The sequence below is a fragment of the Xenia sp. Carnegie-2017 genome, unplaced genomic scaffold (assembly GCF_021976095.1).
Source record: "Xenia sp. Carnegie-2017 unplaced genomic scaffold, XeniaSp_v1 HiC_scaffold_4, whole genome shotgun sequence".
NCBI classification, from domain to species: Eukaryota; Metazoa; Cnidaria; class Anthozoa; order Malacalcyonacea; family Xeniidae; genus Xenia; species Xenia sp. Carnegie-2017.
Window position 1 is genome coordinate 5,370,908 of NW_025813504.1, and position 22,070 is coordinate 5,392,977.

The window sequence follows — 22,070 nt, forward strand, 5'->3', positions numbered from 1 at the left end:
CCATCACAATCGCTTAACTCTCCTGATGATCAACTAGAAATATATCGTGCCAAACACAAAAATAATTACACCAAGGCGAAAAACTGTTCCGTTACCCTACAAAATTATACTACAATTAATAACAAACAAAATTTCAATGACAAGTTTTCAATGCAAATGAATAAATATCGTGAAAAACAACATGTCAAGTATACTGCAAATCATGCTGACATGGAACAACTCCAGATAAACAACTCTGCTGCTACTATCCATCTGGAACAGAAGTCATCAAACCCAGTTGATACAACTCATGAAGTCCTTTCTGATCAAAAACAAAATTTAACATCGCTTACAACAATTAACATCGAGCAACTGCCGAGTCCTACTACTGTTTTCCAAAACTCAAAGCAAAATAACTCCAAGGATGGTAATTATCAAGTCAAATTTAACTCCATTAAATATCCACCATCTCAAACACCTTCTAAAAGTACAAAGAAAACAATTTTATCATAAGAGTACCCTTTTCGGTATTACCATCATCCCCAACACACTCACATCACCAAGATCTTCGCAAACAAGCTTTTTGAATTACGATTATCAGACATCTTGCAAAAGGAAGAACAAAGCAAAAGAATGGTTAACATACCTACACTTTGTTCATCAAACACTGAACGAAAAATAACTACTGTTGAACCGCATGTTGACGTTTGTTCTCAGTATAGGACTGGTTTCGGGGCTAAGCTGGAGGAAAATGGATCGAATGCATCGTGGCTTAATCGCATCAGATTACACAACCAATGATAACATCTTCTCCATTGACGTTCGTATGACCCAGAGAAAACCAATCAAACATATTAAAATAAATAAGGATACAATACGAATTATGGCAAATGCAACTGTATAGAAATTAAACTAATAGTAATGATCCAGTCAAAACCTTTCTCCCAACAATCATGCTCACAAATGCATGTCATATAACTAATAAAATTGATGAACTACATGGAGTCGTCATGAATAATGGTCCTGAAGTTGTACTGATTACAGAATCCTGGCTTTCTCCAAATATACCAGACACAGCAATATCGATTAATGATGAATACAAAATATTTCGCAAAGACAGACCCACCCTTGGCGGAGGAGTTCTTACTTATGTACATCAAAGTATACCTGTTAGTCGTAAGTTATTTGATGAAGACAATGATAAAGAGGTGCTATGGTTAGTGCTTAAACCAACAAGAACGCCTCGCCCATTTAGTGCAATTATTATCGTCATTATTTATTATCCACCTGGACAAAGTGCCGAAAAGAACATGATATGATTGAATATCTCATCAAAAATTTAGATCAGTTGCTATGTGAACGTCCATCCTCTGCAATTATAGTTGCTGGAGACTTCAATAAATTAAACTTGACTAATCTATGTAATTGTTTCAATTTAAAAAAATCTATCCTATACCCAACCAGAGGAAAAAACGTTTTGGATCAAGTCTTGACAAATATGCGAGATATGTATAAACCAACACAGCATCTACCACCATTGGGACGTTCTGATCACAATTGCCTTCTATTAGTGCCAAAACAGAAAGAAAAACACCAACAATTCCCAGAAAGGTAAGACTCTTAACACCTGGAAAAGTGTCTTATGCAGAAAACTTATTCTTGAAGATTGGTCGGAGGTCTTTAATGTACAAGATGTAGATGAAAAAGTAAATGCTTTTACCTCAACGATGCTTAGTATTATGGATGAAACTATTCCTGAAAAAACAGTACGAATGCATACTTCAGATAAACCTTGGATGACAAGCTTTATAAAATCAAAGATCAAAGCCAGACAACGTGCTTTCTCATGTAATAATCAAGCACGTTATGAAAAACTATGTTCTGATGTCTCAAAACTTATAAACAACGCCAAAATTTCATATTACAAACGAAAAGCAAAAGACTTTCGTATGACTAACCCTCAAAAATGGTATAAATCAATCTTCTTAATGTTGGGAATTAATAACGGGAATAATGTAAAAAGAAATGTTTACGATGAAAATGTACTGGAACTAGCTGAAAAATTACAACAAGTCTTTACAAAAACTTGGTTAAACCAATTACCCAACTACGAAATTGAAGATAACTTGATCAACCAAACGCTTAAGGACATTAAACCTCCTTTACCATCTATTGGACAGGTCAAGAGCTGTCTACAGCACCTAAATCCTAGAAAAGCAACAGGAGATGACAAAATTCCGGCATGGATACTTAAACGTTTTTGCGAAGATCTTGCACCAGTCGTACACAATATAGTCACCACAAGTATAAAACAATGCAAGTACCCCAGCCAATATAAACATGCACTAATAACTCCAGTTGCTAAAGTTAATAATCCAAGCAATGTTGAAAATGACTTCAGACCTATATCTATCCTTCCTCAAATGGCTAAAGTAATAGACAAACTTCAACTCCATTTGAATAAATCAGATTTCAAAATAAAGAGTAACCAACATGCCTTTACTCATGGCCGATCTACTGTATCTGCTCTAATATCTATGACACAAAATTGGTATAATGCAACAGATAATTCTCAATTAGGTAGAAAGGGAGTTCACGTATTATTTATAGATTTTCGAAAGGCGTTTGACATGGTGAATCACAATATATTACTACAAAAATTAGCATCTATGGAAATTAATAAGTCTTTCTGGCAATGGATTCGAAGTTTTTTGACAGGAAGAACGCAACAAGTCAACCTACAAGGAGCCATGTCATCCATCCAACCTTGCCCTTTGGCGTGCCACAAGGCGCTGTCATATCACCAGTGCTCTTTAATGTATATATAAATGATTTAGAGGACAATATTCCTAAAGAAATAGATGCTAATACATGTAAATATGCGGATGATTGCACTCAGAACCAGATTGTCGAAAGAGGTGAATGCAGTTCCATGCAAAAATAATCGACGAATTACGGAAATGGGCTGATAATAACAGAATGGCTCTGAATCCGAAAAACAAAGGATATGTGGATATGCTTTACGGACTCAATACAAGAACCATCCTCCTATTTATTGGAGAAGAAGAAATAGAAAGAGTTACTAATTTCAAACTTTTGTAACATGTCAAAATGATCTTAAATGGAATGAACATGTACACCAAATTACAAGCAAGGCAAATAAAAGACTATATCATCTTCGACTTTGTAGGAAGTCTCATTACCTTCAGATGTTGGATTATTAACATATACATCAAAAATAAGACCAGTATTAGAGTATGCATCGGCAGTCTGGGCAGGACTTCCACATTTTTACAGCAAGAAATTGAACGTGTACAAAGAAGAAGTTTAAAAATTTTACAACTAGATAAAAACTACTTGCCCTCCTTGAAAAGCAGACGTGAACTAGCAACTACCCAAGAGATCAAAAGGATTATAGAGGAACCTGATCATCCATGCAAATTTTTAGTACCTTATCCTAAAGAAAATTCGCACAAGTTGCGTAAAAGCAAAACTTATAGTATTCTATCTCGGACCAAACGTCATAAACAATCTTTTATTGCTCGATCTTGTAAATATATATATAATAAAGTTAACATGTAATTCTTAGTATGGTATGATAAATATATAGAAAATCAATGTAAATTCATCGTACTTTTTAATCTGAAGATGAATAATAAAAACCTTTAATCTTTAATCTAATCTTGCGATTGTCTTTTACCGCGTACCACGTCTTGACGATGAAATAGGATTCCGAAAGCGCCATAAAGTTGTTTGCCGAGCTGATGTCTATCCCAGTCGAGAGACTTGGATTGTCCGGATAGAGAGTGACCCTAGCTCGCCCCTCGACAAGGGAGACCTTATTTTCGGTCCTCACCTCGATGGCTTCCTGGACTAACTTCACAGGTGACAGCAGACCACGGAAGGGCTCGGGGATTTGGGATGTGTCAAGAGTCGTCGCCATGGTTCATCTTGGGTAAATGCGTCAATAGCTCGTACCTCCAATTGGATGTAAGGGGGTTGTTTGGTCATGTATAACATGGCAGCAGCAACAAGCGTAGTCCTATCCGCGGTGAATAACTCGCCGGCGGTCAGCCGCGGCCTCCTCGAGCCGAACTTTACGATGCGGGTTAAGGACCTGAACACTATGGGAAAGCCGATTTTCGTCAAAAGTGCCCAGTTTGAGCTCCATTATCTGAATGTCGGGCCTATAAGCAACAAGCTGTACGTTGTTATTGGTGACAGCGAGACCGCGCTCAGCATCCTCACGGAGACATACACAGAGGTCGGGCACCTCATCAGAGTTATAAACCAGACTCTGGCCAACGCCGGTCATTACGGTATAGTCTTCAGCTACGAGTGGGCTCAGAACAGAGCTCAGGTCAGGGTGCCGGCTGGTAAGACTTTGAAAATGAAAAAAGATAGCCCCTCCCTCATCCTCGGCTTAGACGAGATTGCGGCAGGTTAATCGTGGGATGCCGCAGGTGGCTCCTCCGGAATCGTGAAAACCCTCCCTTATGCAATAGACCTGAGCGCGGGTCGGTGGGCAGTCCACCTTTACACGGATCTGATCTAACCCATTGTGGAGTATGAGGACAACTCTGACAACCGGGTCCTCAAAACCTTTCTCGTGCAGACACTCGACGGCATTAACAGTTATGTGTTTGCTAAGCCCGACTTGCGGCGTTTACGCCCCTACCAACAAGTTAATGAGGTGTCCTTTTGGTTGAAATTCAACACTGAAGAGTATATTTCCAAAGGGGATTCGATCTTTCTGGATCTAAGAACCGTTGATATTAATTAATTTTAGTCAGAGATTTAATGTGCCAAAAGATGATATGAGTAACGTATCAAGCTAATGATGGGTCTTCCGGAGGAGCTTTGGGTTGCCAGCCATGGTGTTGCTGCAGCAGCTCGCCATGATCTTTGGGGTCAATGTCTGCGAATGAGAGCATTTCCACTTCTGGAGTTCGGCGATATTGCCGATGTCTTGCTGGAAGGATGGAGAGCAATGTCTCGGGAAGCGTTTGTCGACATGGGGAAGAAGAACCTACCGTGCGCGGTGCGGGCAAAAGACGGCATTGCTCATTGCAGCCGCTGCCCACTTACTGTAGAAGCGCTCCAACACCTCGAACCGGTCGAAGGGGGGTACCACTGGCTGACTGTTTGTTGTGCCGGAACGCATGTGCTTGTTCGATAGCTTCGGACGTGCGCATGCTGAAACAGAGAAGCATATACAGAGCCTCAGCTGCGCAGATATTTTCTGGAGGCCTTTCCCGAGCAGGTCATGGTTACGAATACGTTTGCAGTGCAAAGTCGAACAACGGCTGTATGCGGGCGCCATGCTGTCCTGGCGGGGCGGCTGTTTATAGAAGAGGGTTCTGTAGAGGGGCTTTTAAAAAGATTAAGGGGGGGGGTGTGTTCAGCAAAGACACTCTAGCTAATGATTAGAAGGTGCTCGACCTTGTGCCTCTGACCACTGGCGGTGGTCCTGACGATTTCCAAGCTGAAGAGAAGTCGCCTACGACACGTCGTAGTGTCGAAGCCGTCGTTCCGACAATGCATGGTCGCGTTTCTAGGGACGGAAGCGTTGAGGAACGTTGCGGGGGTACTGGCGTGGCCGTGCTGCTATCCCAAAGCTGGCTAAAGAGGCTGGCTTCGGCGAAGATGTGGCTCATGAATGGCTAACAAAACAGGCTATCTGGCAGATCTACTTGCCTGCACCAGCGCGAAGTGCTATCCCCCGACCTAAGTTTGACATCAGCACCCCGAATGAGGTCCACCAGGCCGATCTCTTGTATCTGCCTCATGATCGAGTAGGAAGACGCACATTCAAATACGCACTGACGGTCGTCGACGTAGCAAGTCGGTATAAGGAGGCCCAGGCAATCACAGACAAGACAGCGACCCATGTTGGGAAGGCGTTAGAGTCCATTTATGCTCGTGGGCCTCTTCGATGGCCTAAAGTTTTACAAGTCAACCCTGGCTCGGAGTTTCGTGGGGCTGTGCAAAAACCGTGTGAAAAAAGTGGTGTCACGATTCGACGGGGTAGGGTTGGAGTTCATAGAGATCAGGGGATCGTAGAAAGATTTAGCTGAATATTGGCGGAGCGATTGTTCGGTTACCAGTATCATCGCGAGCTGGCTGTGCCCTGAACTCGGAAAAAAGAATGGGTATCACGATTACCTGAGGGTGTTAAAGTGCTCAATAATGAAACTACTTGTTTGACTGGCGAAAAGCCTTCCCTTGCAATTCGGAAGAAGAGCGTCATGGCCAAACACGCTGCGCCCGCACTTCGTCCAGTTGGTTTCAAGGAGCAAGGCTTGCCATCGGATGTTATGGTGCGGCATTTGTATGCACCCGGAGAACTCAAGGGTGGCGAACGGCGTAGGGGGACTGATCCTATCTGGAGTGTGACCTCCCAGCAGGTCGAGCGGGCTGTGGTTGAGGGCGGGAAGCCTGCCTTGTATTATTTGAGCGATGGGCTCGAGCGCGCGTTTGTGCGCGAGGAGCTCCAAGTGGTGCCCTTTGGTACTGAAAAACCGTTGTCTTAGCCGTGGAAAGCATTTATTTCTGTTATTCTGATGTGATGATATTCCCCCATGCGCACAGGCTTCCCTATGCCCGTATGCTAGGGTAGAGATCCTATCAGCCGCAATCCAGCACTTCGTGTCCAGCGGGCTCAACGATGTCTTGTTGACGTGCTCGCCGAAGATCTGATGCCCGCGACTGTGCAGCATATCCATACCGTGGCGGAAGCACTTTGCTTCGAAGAGCGCCTCTTTGTACCGGGCATGACTGATATGCTTTTTCACGACAGCCTTTTTAACACCTTTGGCTTTGCGCTCCTCCAGACCATCGGCTTTCAGGATAGAGTACATCTTGGGCCTGAGTCCCACAAACTCGGCGATAGGCGCCCTGGCGCACATGTCCTTCATTTTCCCCAGCACCGTCTTGTTGGCTGTGCTAAACAGCGGATGGTCTTTGGGATAGTTGCTGGTGTTGTACTGACCGGCGTTGCGTCTCATGTCGGCGTACACGTCCTCAGTCTGGATCTCCAGCACAAGGCTGTCGGTGTCGTTGTAGAGGAGCTCTGCTGACGACCCGTACAGCACCTTGAGATAGTTGTAGAAACAGTCGTACATCAGATGCTTCGAGAGGTCGAGAATGCTCATGCCCACGAAAACTGGCCGGTTGAGCAGCAGACTGCTTTTATTCATGTGAACGGCTGCAAGGTGTCCCGCATCTCCAAAGATGAGATGCCGATTGAATGTTGGCTTGGCGATAAGTTTGCGGAGTCTCTCGGTCTCGCTTGACCAGAGCAGCTTCACATCGACACGCTCTCGCAGGTTCTCCATCGTCTTGCCGAAGACACTGATGTTCAGCAGCTTGTAGAGGTTGAATTCAAAGTCACTCTTTGCCTTCTTCCGGAGTTCGGTGTTTTTCCGGATGTAGGGCTCCATCCATGCGCTTTGATCGAAGCGGAGTGCCCTGTGGATCTTTTTCAGGCGCATGCTAAGCTGCAGATAGAGCTGCAGACTCCGATAGTGCAGGACGTATCGGGTCTTGTCGCGCAGATTGGGGACCAGCTTTTCGACCTCGTGAGACGCACCCCATACATCTGTTTGAGGAGATTTTGCTGGTAATCTGACATCCACGCGTTGTCGACCTTCAGGCGTTCTGGCGCTAACGGATATGCATTGTGCTTGTCGTGCTGCTCTTCTGGGTACTCCAGATCGACTTCGAGAGTGTAGCCGTTCTCTGCATCTGCAGGCTGGTTCAGGGCCGCCTTTGCGTCCTTTTGGGCGACCCACTCGAACGCGCCTGTCGGCAGCGTCTGTGACATCACCCAGCCGTACAGGTTGTTGGCGTCGTAGTACTGGATCCAGCTTTGGGGCTTCTACGGATCGTAGCGTGGCACCTTGGGGTTGTTGGCCTTGGCGAAGCGCCTGCTGGCCATGCTGATGCCGCCGCGCAGGCCCTTCTCGATGAAGAGATGCATGTCGATATCGGTGAGCAGCTCGAGCTCCACCCCTGTGTGCTTGAGGAGAGCGTCCCAGCTTAGGCCAGGGCTCGTGTAATAGTGGGCCAGGTCCAGCCGGTATTGCTCGAGGCACAGCTTTCGGAAGTTCTCGAAGACGTCGGTGAGGAGGATGACATCGGTCCGGAGGTAGAGGTCGTGGTAGTCGCAGAGGTTTGAGCAGCCGAAGGTGTCTCATACCCTTTTTCTGTGGGTTTAGTCGCCGTAGGTGATGCCTTCGCCGGAGAGCTTGCTGTAGAAAGCCTCCTTCGGCGGAAGGGCCTCCTCGTCGAATCGGGGCCGTCCATGTACTCGTAGGGGTAGATCCCCTTGCGGAGCAGGAGGTTACGCTTCTGGAGGTTCGGCTCGTAGTCCGCTGTGATGCGCAGGTCTCGTGGGTCGCTGGCTTTTACCAGGCCATCCAGGCTTGAGAGCTTGAACTGGGCGCTGTCGATGAATCGGAGCTGGCCGATGCTGAACGAGATGTTCTTCTCGGCGTTGTTGGGGATGCAGGTGACCTTCCCTTCAGTCTCTGCGATAGTCTACATGATGAGATGGCTGTCGTAGCCCCGCAGGTTGTGGAAGACAACTGGTATGGTTGTCGTTTTTTGGCTAAGCCGCAAATTCAGGTTGCACTCATTGTGGGCCGCACCTTGGTACTTGCCATTAATGTGGCAGTGGTCTCGCACGGAATCGCCTTCGAGGGGCTTGCTACAGACGTGACAATTTGTGGCTTTCTTGTGGCTCCCCCAGTCCTTTCCTGTCATGTGCATAAGCTCGGGGTTAGCCAAAACCGTCTTGATCTTACGCTCTTTTTCTTGGAGCGCTTCCAGAAAATGTTTGGCCGCGTCGGGCCCTCAGTAGAGCTGCGGCGGCTGCGTTTCCCCGTCAGAACGAACGACTATGTACGAGTTGCCGCATGCCTCGTGCCTGGAGGTTTGCTGGTTTCCGCTTTTTCAGGGTTAAGCACGGGGCCCTCGATTTTGCAGCTCAGACTCTCGAAGTCGGCGTAGATTATGAACGGTGCTTTGAGCTGCTTGTGGCAGTTCTCTAAGCGGATTTTGTCGTTTTTTTCGGGGGTTGGCATTCTGATGTCAACCGCGGCCTGGTTGATGCCTCAACATTCAGGCTTATGCTCTTCCAGCAAATCCTGCCTGGTGAAGCCGTGAAGGCAACGCTCACAGAAATGCAGCTGATGATAGCCACTCTGGTTGAGAAGGCGGTCAAAGTTCTTGATCCAGGTGTAGTGGTATTTCTCAGGATCATTCGGATCCGAGACGAGGAAAAGATTCACAGTCTTGCGAGCTCTTTCTACTTTGCTCAGACGGCAAGGAACGACGCCACCTTTCCAACCGTACACGTTGATAGCAAGGTCGTTCTGACGCTCTACACGTTCGAGCTGGGAGAGCGGTGTGGGTGCGCTCTCTCCCGCAAAGTCAAGGCCGTCTTTAGTGGGGTACTTGCCCGGCCGTTGCGGGTGCTTAGCTGCGGGAAACAGCGCTGCCCTTAGAGGCCAGCGGAGGCAGTCGTCGTCTTTGTTTTTCACGTTGACGATTGTCTTCTTATTCTTGACCGCGGTGGGGAGAGGAAGGTATGAGCCTCCGCGTAAAGGCTGGTAGTGAGCGATGTCAAGTCAGAATGTTTTACCACGATCCACTATCCACCCAGACCCTTTCCGAGTGAACTTTTCCAATCTCTCCAGAATTGTTGGGAAGGCTTCATGTAGGGCTTGCGGAATCTCATGCCCCTGTAGCAGCGTGATTTGCTTTGTCCGGAACACTGGTGCTTGAAGCACTTCAGTACCATTTGCTTCATCCTTCCGAAACTCAACGGAGCTAATAGCTCCTCGAGGAGTTTGCGTTTGATGTAGAGCTGGGCGTTTTTGAGGAAAGCCATCAAATCACGTTCGGAGGGTGTCTCTTCAGCACCTGCATTTTCCAGCCTCTCAGCTGATAGCTGAAGGCCTTCGTTTCATCTTACTTAAGTTCCGTAGGTGGTGGGGAGGAGCCCTGTGGGGCATGTGGTTTAAATTCAGCCAGAAGTTCATCATCGGTAGGCTCGGCGGGCTTGCGCTTCCGTGGTTTGGGAATAGGCTTGCGCTTGCGTGGTTTTGAGATAGGCCTGCGCTTGCGTGGTTTGGGGATAGGCCTGCGCGGTTTGGGGATTGGCGGAGTGACATTTCTTGGCGCAGTTTGGGGAATAGCGTTTGAAGAGCCTCAAGAGAGTCATGCAGCGCCTCCGCTGATCACACCTTGTTTATATAATTGTATAAGATCCTTAACAATAACATCCATCTCGACTGTTACAATTTTAATGGTATACCCTATGTGAGATAAATCTCTAAATCGAAATTAATTCGGCGAGTACTCTAGCAATCACTTTCTTGCTTGTTTCTCCGCATAAACGACCTTATGATGCACCCTATTCACACCGCAGGCTTCACAAAGGATAGTTTCTGCCTGTGGTCCGACTCCACACTTACGACATGGTTGTGGAAGTCGCCCGCCTTCCCTTAACCGCCTCATATGAAGTCCGCAGTATTCACTTATGGAGTTTCGCCCACATGTGGTGAACTTTACGGGTAGTAACCACGCACACTTGTTCTTTCCCTGCCTCATGATAATGTGTCAAGACGTATATTCTATGTGAGAATTTCTCTCTAAATAATACTCACATCAGAACTAATAGACCCCGACGGCCGGCAGCGCGGGCGCGGGGGGTGGGCCGGCCGTCTTTGGCTCCTGCCGTTGTCCTGGGTTTGACATTCGCTGTAATTATGCTAGCATACGTACGCGAACTAGGGCTGGGTTGCTTAGACTTACGTATAATAGGTATCAAACTGTGAGGTGGGCCAGAAACGACGCTTTCTCAAGTTGAGTTGGGCCAGAAACGACGCTCTGTATACTACTAAAACACGGATTTATATTTTGGTTCTGACACTGAAGTCATTCAATTGTGTTAAAGTAAATCTAGTGTCAACTTCACACTTTTTGCTAATTTTGAATGTTGTACTCAGTTCCATTCACTGAATGTTTCCTTATCAATATCATTCTAGCCACGTCAACTTTAGGGGAAAGATAGAATTACTCTTGAGGAAGTAAATGATCATGATTGCAAAGATTTTTTATCTCCTTCAATAAAAAGGTATGATGAACGCTTCCCATCATTTAATTGAGTTAAATCAATGATAATATACGTACGTCGTAATATGTACGTAGTAGTAGGTCTTCAACAAACATTTGGTTGGTGTTTTAAAGCCGACTAATCAACTGCTATAAATCTAAAAATTGACAAAAAAGCTTGCATCGTGATAGCTGCCAACTTTCATAAGGAATTATTATATTTATGCACTATGTAATGAGCTCATTCAAACGTAAAGTTATAATGATCAGCGAGGGATTTTCAGCTCCACATATGAACTTAGGAAAATTGTTGCGTGGTTTATTGGTGCGACCTTCCTAGGAGTGAGCATGTTCCCCCAGGAAAATTTTCAAATTTTATTGCAGAAAGCGCCTGTGTTTTTGTTGTTGATTTCATTGATTGCACAATGCTAACATTAAGCTATTCAAATTGTATTTTGACTGGTTTTCCTCTGCATTAGAATTTATTGGAATTCCCAAAACACAATAAAAACAATTTATACATGGGAGGCTTGGCTCTTACAAACCTAACCTACAATAATACATACATGCTCTTCCAACTCATTTATGGATTCATTTTTCATCGGTTCATCTAAAATTTTTATGCAAGATTTTATTTAACTGAAATGAACTGAGTGTCAACAGAAAGAAATGTCAAAAGATAGCACAAAGGTAACATTGCTTAGGTTATTGAACAGTTAAATTATAAACAAGTATATATCACAATCAAGAAACTAAAATGCCAACTCAGTTTTGCTTATATGGCTTTTGCAAATAAATCCATAACATCTTCAATATCTGTTTTGTTGTCAAATAATTCAATGATGTTTTAAAGAGTGCTGTAGCTAGCATTTTCAGTGAAGGGGGGCCAGTCAAAATCGAAGGACCATTGCTGTCGTTTTAATAATATAATATATGTAAAACATAACATTGGAGGGAGGGGTGGCAAGAATTTTGCTGTGGTGCTCAGGCCCCCTCTGACAACATCACCTGATGTAAGCTCTTATTTGAATAACCAGGCCATTAAGAACTACACAAAGAAATAATTTGTTATGGCTAGACATAAACTAAAGTCAGGGTAATATATTACACTGAGTGTAGACATAACAAACTACTCTACTTCTTAACATTTTGTTTAGTTAAAGCTGCTATGGTCATAAGCAAATAATATTCAAACATCCCCATATTCTTCTTCGGGTTTAACATTTGGAGAGTTCTAGAAATTTCTGGCAAACAAATATTACCTAGTGCATGAAGCATATATATCAACACCATCATAAATAGAAGCATAGGATTACATTTGATTGAAGGATTTCATTTGAAAGTATTATGGTGATCTTGAATAATTTCATTTTAACATTAATTAGGTGCATGAATATCCCATTAGGTACCTTTATTGTATAAATTGTTCCCTGTGTGCTCTCATACGTTGTTCCCATTCCATTAGAATTCTTTACTACATTAAGGCCCTGTTTTTTTGTGTCTTAGGTACTCTGACATTTCCACAGTGTAATTTATTAATATCATAAAGAATTCTTAACGTAACCTCCACATAAGGAAATTTCAGATGGTAAATAAAATAATTTACCCACAAAATTAATTCAGACTCTTAATATGAAGTGTTCACCTGTTAAGTTTACTTGCATAAGTTGTGCTTCAAAGTTTACATTATAGTATACATAGTACGTTATTTATGGCTATGACTGTAAAACATTTATGAAAAATTTTCTCAAAATTCCTTTATACTTGCTGGCAATATAATGTTCTTAAAACAAATCCATTAACTCTACAATTAAAGCTGATGTTTGTATTGTAGTTTATCATATTCATATCAAGTACTATACATTAAACACGCTATCATGTTAAATAAGCATGTTGACTATGTCATCATGTACGTCTTATTTAGATATGCTTTGCTAAACTTTCGTTCTTTGCATTAACCAATGGTCTTTACTTATGCTGGCATGCAAAATTTGGCGTAGATTTTTTTTCGGGAAATATAGCTAAACACCGAGATCGATATATGATCCATTAAAGCATCGTTTGTATGGAAAGTTTTTAATTTTAGAGAATTCATCCTCTCTTTGCAGAATTATATTATAAACGTTTTTTCTTTGTGGACTGTCTTAGTTAATGATAAGAGAAACATATATTCAGCATTGTGAACTGTCTTAGTGAATGATAAGAGAAACATATATTCAGCATTGTGGACTGGCTTAGTTAATGATAAGAGAAACATATATTCAGCATTGTGGACTGTCTCAGTGAATGATAAGAGAAACGTATATTCAGCATTGTGGACTGTCTTAGTTAATGATAAGAGAAACATATATTCAGCATTGTGGACTGTCTTAGTGAATGATAAGAGAAACGTATATTCAGCATTGTGGACTGTCTCAGTGAATGATAAGAGAAACGTATATTCAGCATTGTGGACTGTCTCAGTGAATGATAAGAGAAACATATATTCAGCATTGTGGACTGTCTTAGTGAATGATAAGAGAAACATATATTCAGCATTGTGGACTGTCTCAGTGAATGATAAGAGAAACGTATATTCAGCATTGTGGACTGTCTCAGTGAATGATAAGAGAAACATATATTCAGCATTGTGGACTGTCTCAGTGAATGATAAGAGAAACATATATTCAGCATTGTGGACTGTCTCGGTGAATGATAAGAGAAACGTATATTCAGCATTGTGGACTGTCTCAGTGAATGATAAGAGAAACATATATTCAGCATTGTGGACTGGCTTAGTGAATGATAAGAGAAACATATATTCAGCATTGTGGACTGTCTCAGTGAATGATAAGAGAAACATATATTCAGCATTGTGGACTGGCTTAGTGAATGATAAGAGAAACATATATTCGGCATTGTGGACTGTCTTAGTGAATGATAAGAGAAACATATATTCAGCATTGTGGACTGTCTCAGTGACTGATAAGAGAAACATGTATTCAGCCTACAACAAGCATAGACAAGTGATATTTGCTGACTTTCTCACGACACCGCTTGCATATTTTAACAAAAACACTGGCTGGTTAGTCGGCACAACGGCAATAAACGAATCAGGAGAGAGACTTTAGTCACCCAATTTCAGGCGTGCTGACTCAGTGTAGGTTAGCGCTGGGTAATACTCCCGCAGGCAGTTGGAACTATGTTTAGTACTTAACCTGCATCAGGTGTAAGAAAAGTAGTTTTTGATTAATTAGGAAGTCACAAAATCGCGCTAAATTTGACAAAAAAGGAATTTAACTAAGTCGCGCGGTGAATGCGACGTAGTTTGAATTTCCTCTCGCTGTACCAGTAAAGGTAAAAATGATTTGTTTAAGTTAATTATCAAACAATACGTTGGATTGAAAATTTGAATCATTATGTTCAACACGTTTATAAAACTATGCAAAACATCTTACTTCTAGCAAGTTAAGTTGTATATTCATTATAAAGTGTAGTCAATTTGCTACGACTTGTGAATGACGCGTATAGCTTTATGTTATCGATATGTGCAGGACAGTGTTATAATGGTTTCAGACATGCATTTGATGTTGGCAAAATCACGTTGTATAAACGTTGTATTAACGTTCATCCAACGTTTACACAACGTTGAGGTCTGACATTGTAGGTAAATAAATAATAGATAATTGTAATCGATACTAAATTTATGGAAGAACGGAAATAGGAACCTTATGAAAACCTATATTAGTCGTCACACGTAAAAGTTGTCAGTCTTCTTTCTGTTGCTGGATGTGAATGTAAAAGCTTGAAATGTTTATTTGTGATGTAGAATAGTTACATTGGATTAGTTATATGTAAAATTAAAAATTGTGTGTCGACTGCGCATTAAAATTGGATAGCATACAGTCACTAAAACGAATCGGCAGACGCATAACTGCTTTGTGCTAACGCGAAAAGAGAAAAATTGCTGCACACATTGAGTAAACTTTCTGAACTCGTAGGAAACGTGTAACGACGTTAAGATTAATGTTGGGATATAACACATTTTCAATGTTTATCTTACGTTTATCTAACATTCGTACAACATTCATAAAACGTTCCTATTTTATATGTATAACACATTCCTCGAATTTTACTTGTTATGGATTTTTACTCTCCTCACATTTAACCACCGTATGCATGAATGCAAGTTATCGCTTTGCATTAAAATTATACCTATGTAAAACAAAAATAATCCAAATGTATGAGTTCACCTTTAAATTTCTGTAGTTGCTGTAACGAGCTCAAAAAAATGCAAAGCGTATATAATTATATTTTTAACACAGAACTTTCGATCGATCAATGCTTTATAGTTAATACCTCATAACTTGCACAACTAGCGAAGAATAACTTCCAAAATACAACGTCATAATCTAATAACAAACAACAATACTTTAGTTCAACATCAGCTCACCATACACACGGTTGTGTTTTTTCATGGTCAACCTTCAATTTATTTGATTTCTTTTTCACTGCTTTTGTGTGGCTATCATATGTATAGTATAGCTACTATAGAAAGGAAGAAAATTTTTATTCATATTCTAAAACGCCGCGAATAGCACCTCGAATTAGTCCAGCAAATGAGCCACCGAAGAAAGAATTAACCACGGGCAGATATGTTTGTATGCTATTTAAAAAGAGAATGCATTCCGAATTTTCCAAGTAAGCTAAGACATTGCGTGCTCGACAACGTTCAAAATCGCGACAGTTTTCATCAAGCTCAATTTTCAGTGACCACTCAGATTTTGTACCGGTAGATTTTCTTGTGAACCAAGAAATGAATAAAAATGAATACTACTATTCTTCTTTCGATACACTTTTAGTTAGACTCGATCTTTGCAAGGACTGAGTTTAATTGGAACCAAATTGACGGATACCTACTTATTTTACTTCTAAAAAAAGAAAATTTTAACTTTGTTAACTTTGTGTTTTTTATAATACGGTGTTTTATTTATCAATTGCAATTTTCAGACAGTGTTGAAAAAGAATTTTGGACAATATGTCTTGAAATGATGTAAGTTAATGAAGTTCTTCTATTTTCTAAAAAGTATTATTTAGTATTTTTAAAAGTGACTCATTTGATTGTAGTTTCTCTCATACTTTAGAAAATTACTATGAAACGTTCAAACATTCATTTCAGACAGTGGTCTTGACTATGTTACTTCAGTTGGTTATCAGTCGGAATCGGTAAAACCAATCACAGTAAGACAAAAATTTAAACGAACCAATTACGCGATAGCAATTGGACTCCCTTATCGGTCCGGCCACCCAGCTTATCCGTCGAGATTATTCAAGATCATCCACTGATCTGGCTATTGACCAATGGAATGGCTTAAATAAGCGTTCTTGAACTCCGTTATCAGTCAAACCAGTCGAGCCACCCTCTTATCAATCAGCCAGTTAATGTAATTCTAGATATGTTTTTATCTACTGATCTGTTTACTAAAGTGGTATTTGTATGAGTTTTTATACATAAAACAGAATTTTGACGATGAAATCCAAATGATTACAGAACGAAAATTTAATAATCAAAAAAAAATTGTAATCATTAAATTTGATAAATAATTTTTGAGCTCTAAACATCAATCGCGTGACTGATTGGACATACCCTAGATCAGCCCCTATAATTAATTATTTTAAACTCGAAGAAAAACAAATTTGTCACTGCTGCTTTGCCTGGAATATTTATCCATTTTTTCTATTTGTTTTGCATCTGGGAGCTTTGTTTACCATCGTTTGTAGACAATATCAGCAAGTTGCTTGTTGATATTGTCACCAACTTTCTCTTCTTGCTCCAAATCGTGTAAATGTTTCTGTAGCTTTGGGTTGTTTCGCATTTTTACAGTGTATTTTATACGGAGCTACCGATAAAATCAATTAATCACAGTCGAGAAATACCCTAAAGCGTGTTATTAGATGTATTTAAGAGCATTCTGTGGCAAAGTATTTTATTAAAAATGTTTTTAGATCTTACTACAGACCAGCAAACACAGCTCATTATTTTGCTATGCAATACAAATATTTTTACTTCCATTCACATGAAAATCAATGAATACAATGAATTTTTAAAAGAAATGAATAAAAATGAATACTACTATTCTTCTTTCGATACACTTTTAGTTAGACTCGATCTTTGCAAGGACTGATTCTAATTGGAACCAAAATGACGGATACCTACTTATTTTACTTCTAAAAAAAGAAAATTATAACTTTGTTAACTTTGTGTTTTCTATAATACGGTGTTTTATTTATCAATTGCACTTTTCAGACAGTGTTGAAAAAGAATTTTGGACAATATGTCTTGAAATGATCTAAGTTAATGAAGTTCTTCTATTTTCTAAAAAGTATTATTTAGTATTTTTAAAACTGACTCACATAAGTATTGCATTTTAAGATCTTTTGCTGTAGCTCTGATATTCATTTTTTGTCGTGAATGTGTAAATCTCATTATAGAATTCATCATTCTAGATTTTGAAATGATGACTGCTTCAGAGAGCTCAGAAGACAAAGCAAATGCGTTTAAGTTGATGAGATTAATTGTTGATCTTGGTGGTGAGGCTTTGCGAATCACATTGAAAAAACAACTGTCAGGTATTGATTTATGTCATATCTTAAAAACAAATAAGGCAAAACTTTCGAAATTAAAGAATAAACAAATTGGTCAAGAACAGTGGGATTTACTTTATCCTAGTCCTCCAACATTGCCAAATGAAAATGATTTTGACATTACTTTACTTTGTATTCTCCTGCGCAATATTTGCAATTTAAAACCACCGCGTGATTCAATTTGGAACAACATTCCTAATCCTACTGATCATTCAACTGAAGCAGATATTACCCGTATCAGGTTATTTCGCAATGATCGTTTCGCTCACTTACCTAAAACTTCAGTAAGCTTTGATGACTTTCAATGTTTTTGGGTGGAAGTAAGCGAACCATTAGTTCGCTTAGGAATAACTCAGGGAGAAATAGATCAATTGAAGAATGTGGAAGATGTTTTGTCGAAAAAACTTGTGAGTTTAGACTTCGAGAGTGAAATTACGCATCACTATGAACAATTTTTAGAAGGAACGCGGGAATGGGTTTTTGATGAGTTTTTAGCTTGGTTCGATTGCGATACATCCAGAAATCGTGCATTTGTTATTTCCGCTGCTGCCGGCATGGGTAAATCTGTAATTGCAGCTACCTTATGTAAACGTTATCCTCAATATTTGAATGCTGTTCATTTTTTTGAACACAAAAACAGCCGTTTTAATGAAGCCAAAGTACTTCTTCAATCTTTAGCCTTTCAAATTGCTCATACTTTTCCTGCTTACAAACAACTTCTTGAACAAAAAGTTTCTGGAAAACTCTCAGAGCCTTTGGATGAAATAAACATGGAAGGATTATTTACCTTGCTTTTTACTGAGTTGTTTTCTAAAATCGTTGAACTTCCCAAGCGAATTCTCATTGTGCTGGATGCTTTGGATAAAATGTGTCATTCCGAAAGAGATGGCCTTACTAATTTGATTGCTAATCACTTACACAAACTTCCGCCTTGCTTTCGCTTTGTAATTACAACAAGTCCTAACGAAACCTGTTTAAGCAAGCTCCAAAAATTAAATCCACTGTTTATTAATTGCCGTGATGATCGTAACTTAAATGACATCAAATTATTGATCGATGAAAGAATTGGCTCTACTGACAGCCTTATGCATTTAAAAAATGATTTAATAAAGAAAGCTGACGGACTTATGTTGCTTGCATCTCTTCTCTGTAAGGAAGTCAAAAGTCAAGGTTTTTTGAGTGCATCCATACCGAAAGATCTAAATGATCATTATGAAAACTGCTTAAAAAGATTAATTAGTGAATTAAAAACATTTAAAATCAGTAAAGAAAAATTTCAGTCATTTCTAAATGCTTTAGTTGTTGCCAAAGAACCACTTCCGTTCGATATAATTGAGAATAAGCTTTGCTTGAAACGCTCATTAGCTAAATTTAGAAGAATTATATCATGCTTGTTTGTTATCGAAGCAAATGGATGCGTTTCGTTTTTTCACAAATCTTTAAATGATTGGTTGGTCGATGATATTAAACATAATTACTCAGTTGATAGAGATGATGGTAATTCGCTTATTTTAGAATTTTGTTTGAAAACACTCGATGAACTTAAAGCTACCGGCGTTGACTATGTCATAATTAAGCGTGCATCAGTTAAGTACTCAGTTAAGTATTGGTTGTCTCATATGCTTACAATTATCAATAATGATAATGTTGTTGAAAATGTTAGTAAATATCTTGTTGACTTAGAAATTTTAGTTGCCACTTTGTTTGTTGATAAAGATCGTATTTTGGAAAACTTCAACTTAATTGTCACCCATGACGTATACTTTCATCTTTCTGAGGCCACTCGATTGTTATTTAATGATCTTTATTGCCTTAGTACGTTGCTTTTCGGTAAATTTGCGGTGGTTATGAATGATATAACAACTTTTTTGCAGCATGTTGTCAACGAAATCACCGATCTTGCGCCCCAAGCTCTCATAATGCTCGAAACACGTTTTAAAGAATCCCATTATCTAGAACGCTTCAACATGGGTGTAGTCAACGCTCAACTTTTACGTTTAGGTAAAAATTTGATTTCGGTTGATGTTTCGCAAAATCATGATTATATCGTTTGCGGTTATGAAGAATTCATCGTGCAACTTTTTTCACTGAGAAAAAACAGGTGTTTATGGATAAAAAATATCGTTACTCAGTTAAAACACTTAAAACGGGAAGAATTTTGCGTTGTCTTTCATCCTTTCAAAGATTTGATTTTTGCTTCCCAACTTGATATGGTACTAGATATAAATGGTAGAATTTCCTCCAGTCCGTTCCATTGCGATGATACTACGTTAAAGTTCTTCACTAACAAATGTTTTTCGAAGGATAAGTACACAATGGTCACTAGTTACAAAGATACTTTGACAGTATGGGAAGTTGAGAAAGGTGAGAAGAAACACACTCTTAGATGCAATAATGTTGTCTCACTCTGTTTTTCCAAGTCCGAAAGATATTTGGGTGTTATTAGTGAAAAGTACGTGTTTAGAATATTTGATGTAGCGAATAATTACGAAACATGGGTTTTGACGATTATTCACCTTGTGATAGGCCTCTTATTATGTTCACTGTTGGTCTTCATTCTTGGTGTTGTAGTTATGAAGGGCTTAACAGTGAGAAATTTTTTATTGTAAATCCTACTGGTGAGAATTTTGATGATTTTGATCGTAATCTCTCATGTTGTTTGTATCCACTTGATCCATTTGATGACAACAGATCACGTTTTTCTGAAGGTTTAGAAGTAAATTATTATTATTATATCTTAAGTGATGACAATGTTCTTCTTTTTCATTATGGATTCGACTCTTATCTTATTTTAGTGGCACGGGCACGTTTAATAAATTCTTACCATGTAATTCGTAACACGAATGTTTTCTCAAATGAAAACTTTTTGTATCTGAGTGACCAAAAAAATTCAAAGGTAATTATCAACAACCTCAACACAGGTGACTTTATTGTCAAGAAATGTCTTTTTCAAGACATGGTTGCTGTGGAAAATGGAGTCATTTTGCTCACGGAAAAAAATTATCCAGAGTTATGGAATTATGATTTGACAAAACTTCTCCGTAGTTTTGATGAACTAAAAAATACAAACAAAATATTTGACGTAAGTGATGAATTAATTGCTTGTAAAAGAACTAACTCTGTTGTTTTTTTTAAAATAGAGAACAAGCGAAAAGAAATGACAGTAAATTTTGAAAGTTATCAAAATGTTCACGTACTTGCATGTAGTTCTAAGTATCATGTGTTTGCTAAAACTAGGTTTGGAAGTAAAATAACTTACAAAATGTGGCATGAAGACAAATTAGTTGAAGGTTGGAGTTACATCATTCAGAAGGAATACATGACAACCAAAGAAGATCTAGCACAAGGTAGTTGTTTTTATGAAGATTTCGCAGGTGAAAATAGGTGGCAGACTACCAGCATCGATAACGCTGTGTTTTCACCATCAGCAGATAAATTATTAATAAGTTACAAATGTATGTATATGAAAGTATTTGACGTTGAAAACATACAAGTTATTTTCAGTTTAACTAAGTTTTTATCTTTTTCTAAGTTTGTCTTTTTGGACGATAGATTTATAATTACGGATCACTTTACATTGATTGACTTGAAAAAGTGTTTTGAGATTAAAGAATTACATTTCCTGCATATGCACGAACGTCCTAGAGTTTTACATTTCAGCCGCAAACGCAAACTTGTTTTTACCGTCTTTTCTGGCTTACAAGTCCTGGTGAATTGCGTGAGAATCATCTCACCTCGCGAATAAAACTTAATTTTATTACAAAACATGTATAATGATGTATCTCAACTTTATTATGCATAGCTACTTGCATAGCTCAATGATTGTTTATAATATGATAAAAGATTGGGAACCACACCTATTATAGTTTTGCCAATAGTAAGTTTCTTGTGACCCCATAATTTTCATTGCCGGAAAAACAGGCTCAACAACCAGGTCACTACACTTTTAGAATTGTATGAATATATACCAATTTTTTATGGTTAATTTGCTTAAGAGTTTTGTTTCTGTCCCCAAAATCATGGCATTCCAATAATTCTTTAATGATAAAATAAGCTTTTGGAAATGGCGAATTTTGCCTATCGAGCCACCTTAAATATAATACAAAACGTCATCTAACGTGCTATATGTGTCCGCGTTACGGGACTCCAAATAGCTAGAATTTGTGCATTGTGAGTGCCGTAACATGGCCGTGCGGTCGTTATATAAAGAAACTCGCCGCAGATGGTTGCAAAATTTTACAGATGCGGTCGTGTGCTAGTGTTCTCATTGAAGAACATCTTATTTTGTTAGAAAATAAAGAGCTTTAGATTTGGCTACTTGTACGACTATCGCTACGAAATTTGAC

At 39.7% G+C, this 22,070-nt stretch overlaps 1 protein-coding gene across 7 annotated transcripts; it reads left to right on the forward strand.

Annotated features, from left to right (window-relative positions):
- Positions 1–10,831: 10,831 nt before the first annotated feature.
- Positions 10,832–21,730, forward strand: LOC124455665. 7 transcript variants are annotated; one of them, XM_047006305.1, is made up of 7 exons: positions 10,832–10,941; positions 11,034–11,122; positions 16,090–16,132; positions 16,259–16,305; positions 17,587–20,088; positions 20,646–20,806; positions 20,962–21,060. In XM_047006305.1, exons 5-7 carry the CDS (start codon positions 17,595–17,597, stop codon positions 20,971–20,973), a joined length of 2,667 nt encoding a protein of 888 aa, XP_046862261.1. In that variant the 5' UTR covers positions 10,832–10,941; positions 11,034–11,122; positions 16,090–16,132; positions 16,259–16,305; positions 17,587–17,594; the 3' UTR covers positions 20,974–21,060. The 7 variants fall into 7 exon arrangements, with proteins under 7 accessions (XP_046862261.1, XP_046862263.1, XP_046862258.1 ...); XM_047006307.1 differs by lacking the exon at positions 20,962–21,060 and having other exon boundaries at positions 17,587–19,825; positions 20,028–20,088; positions 20,646–20,730; XM_047006302.1 differs by having other exon boundaries at positions 20,646–21,730.
- Positions 21,731–22,070: the final 340 nt, after the last annotated feature.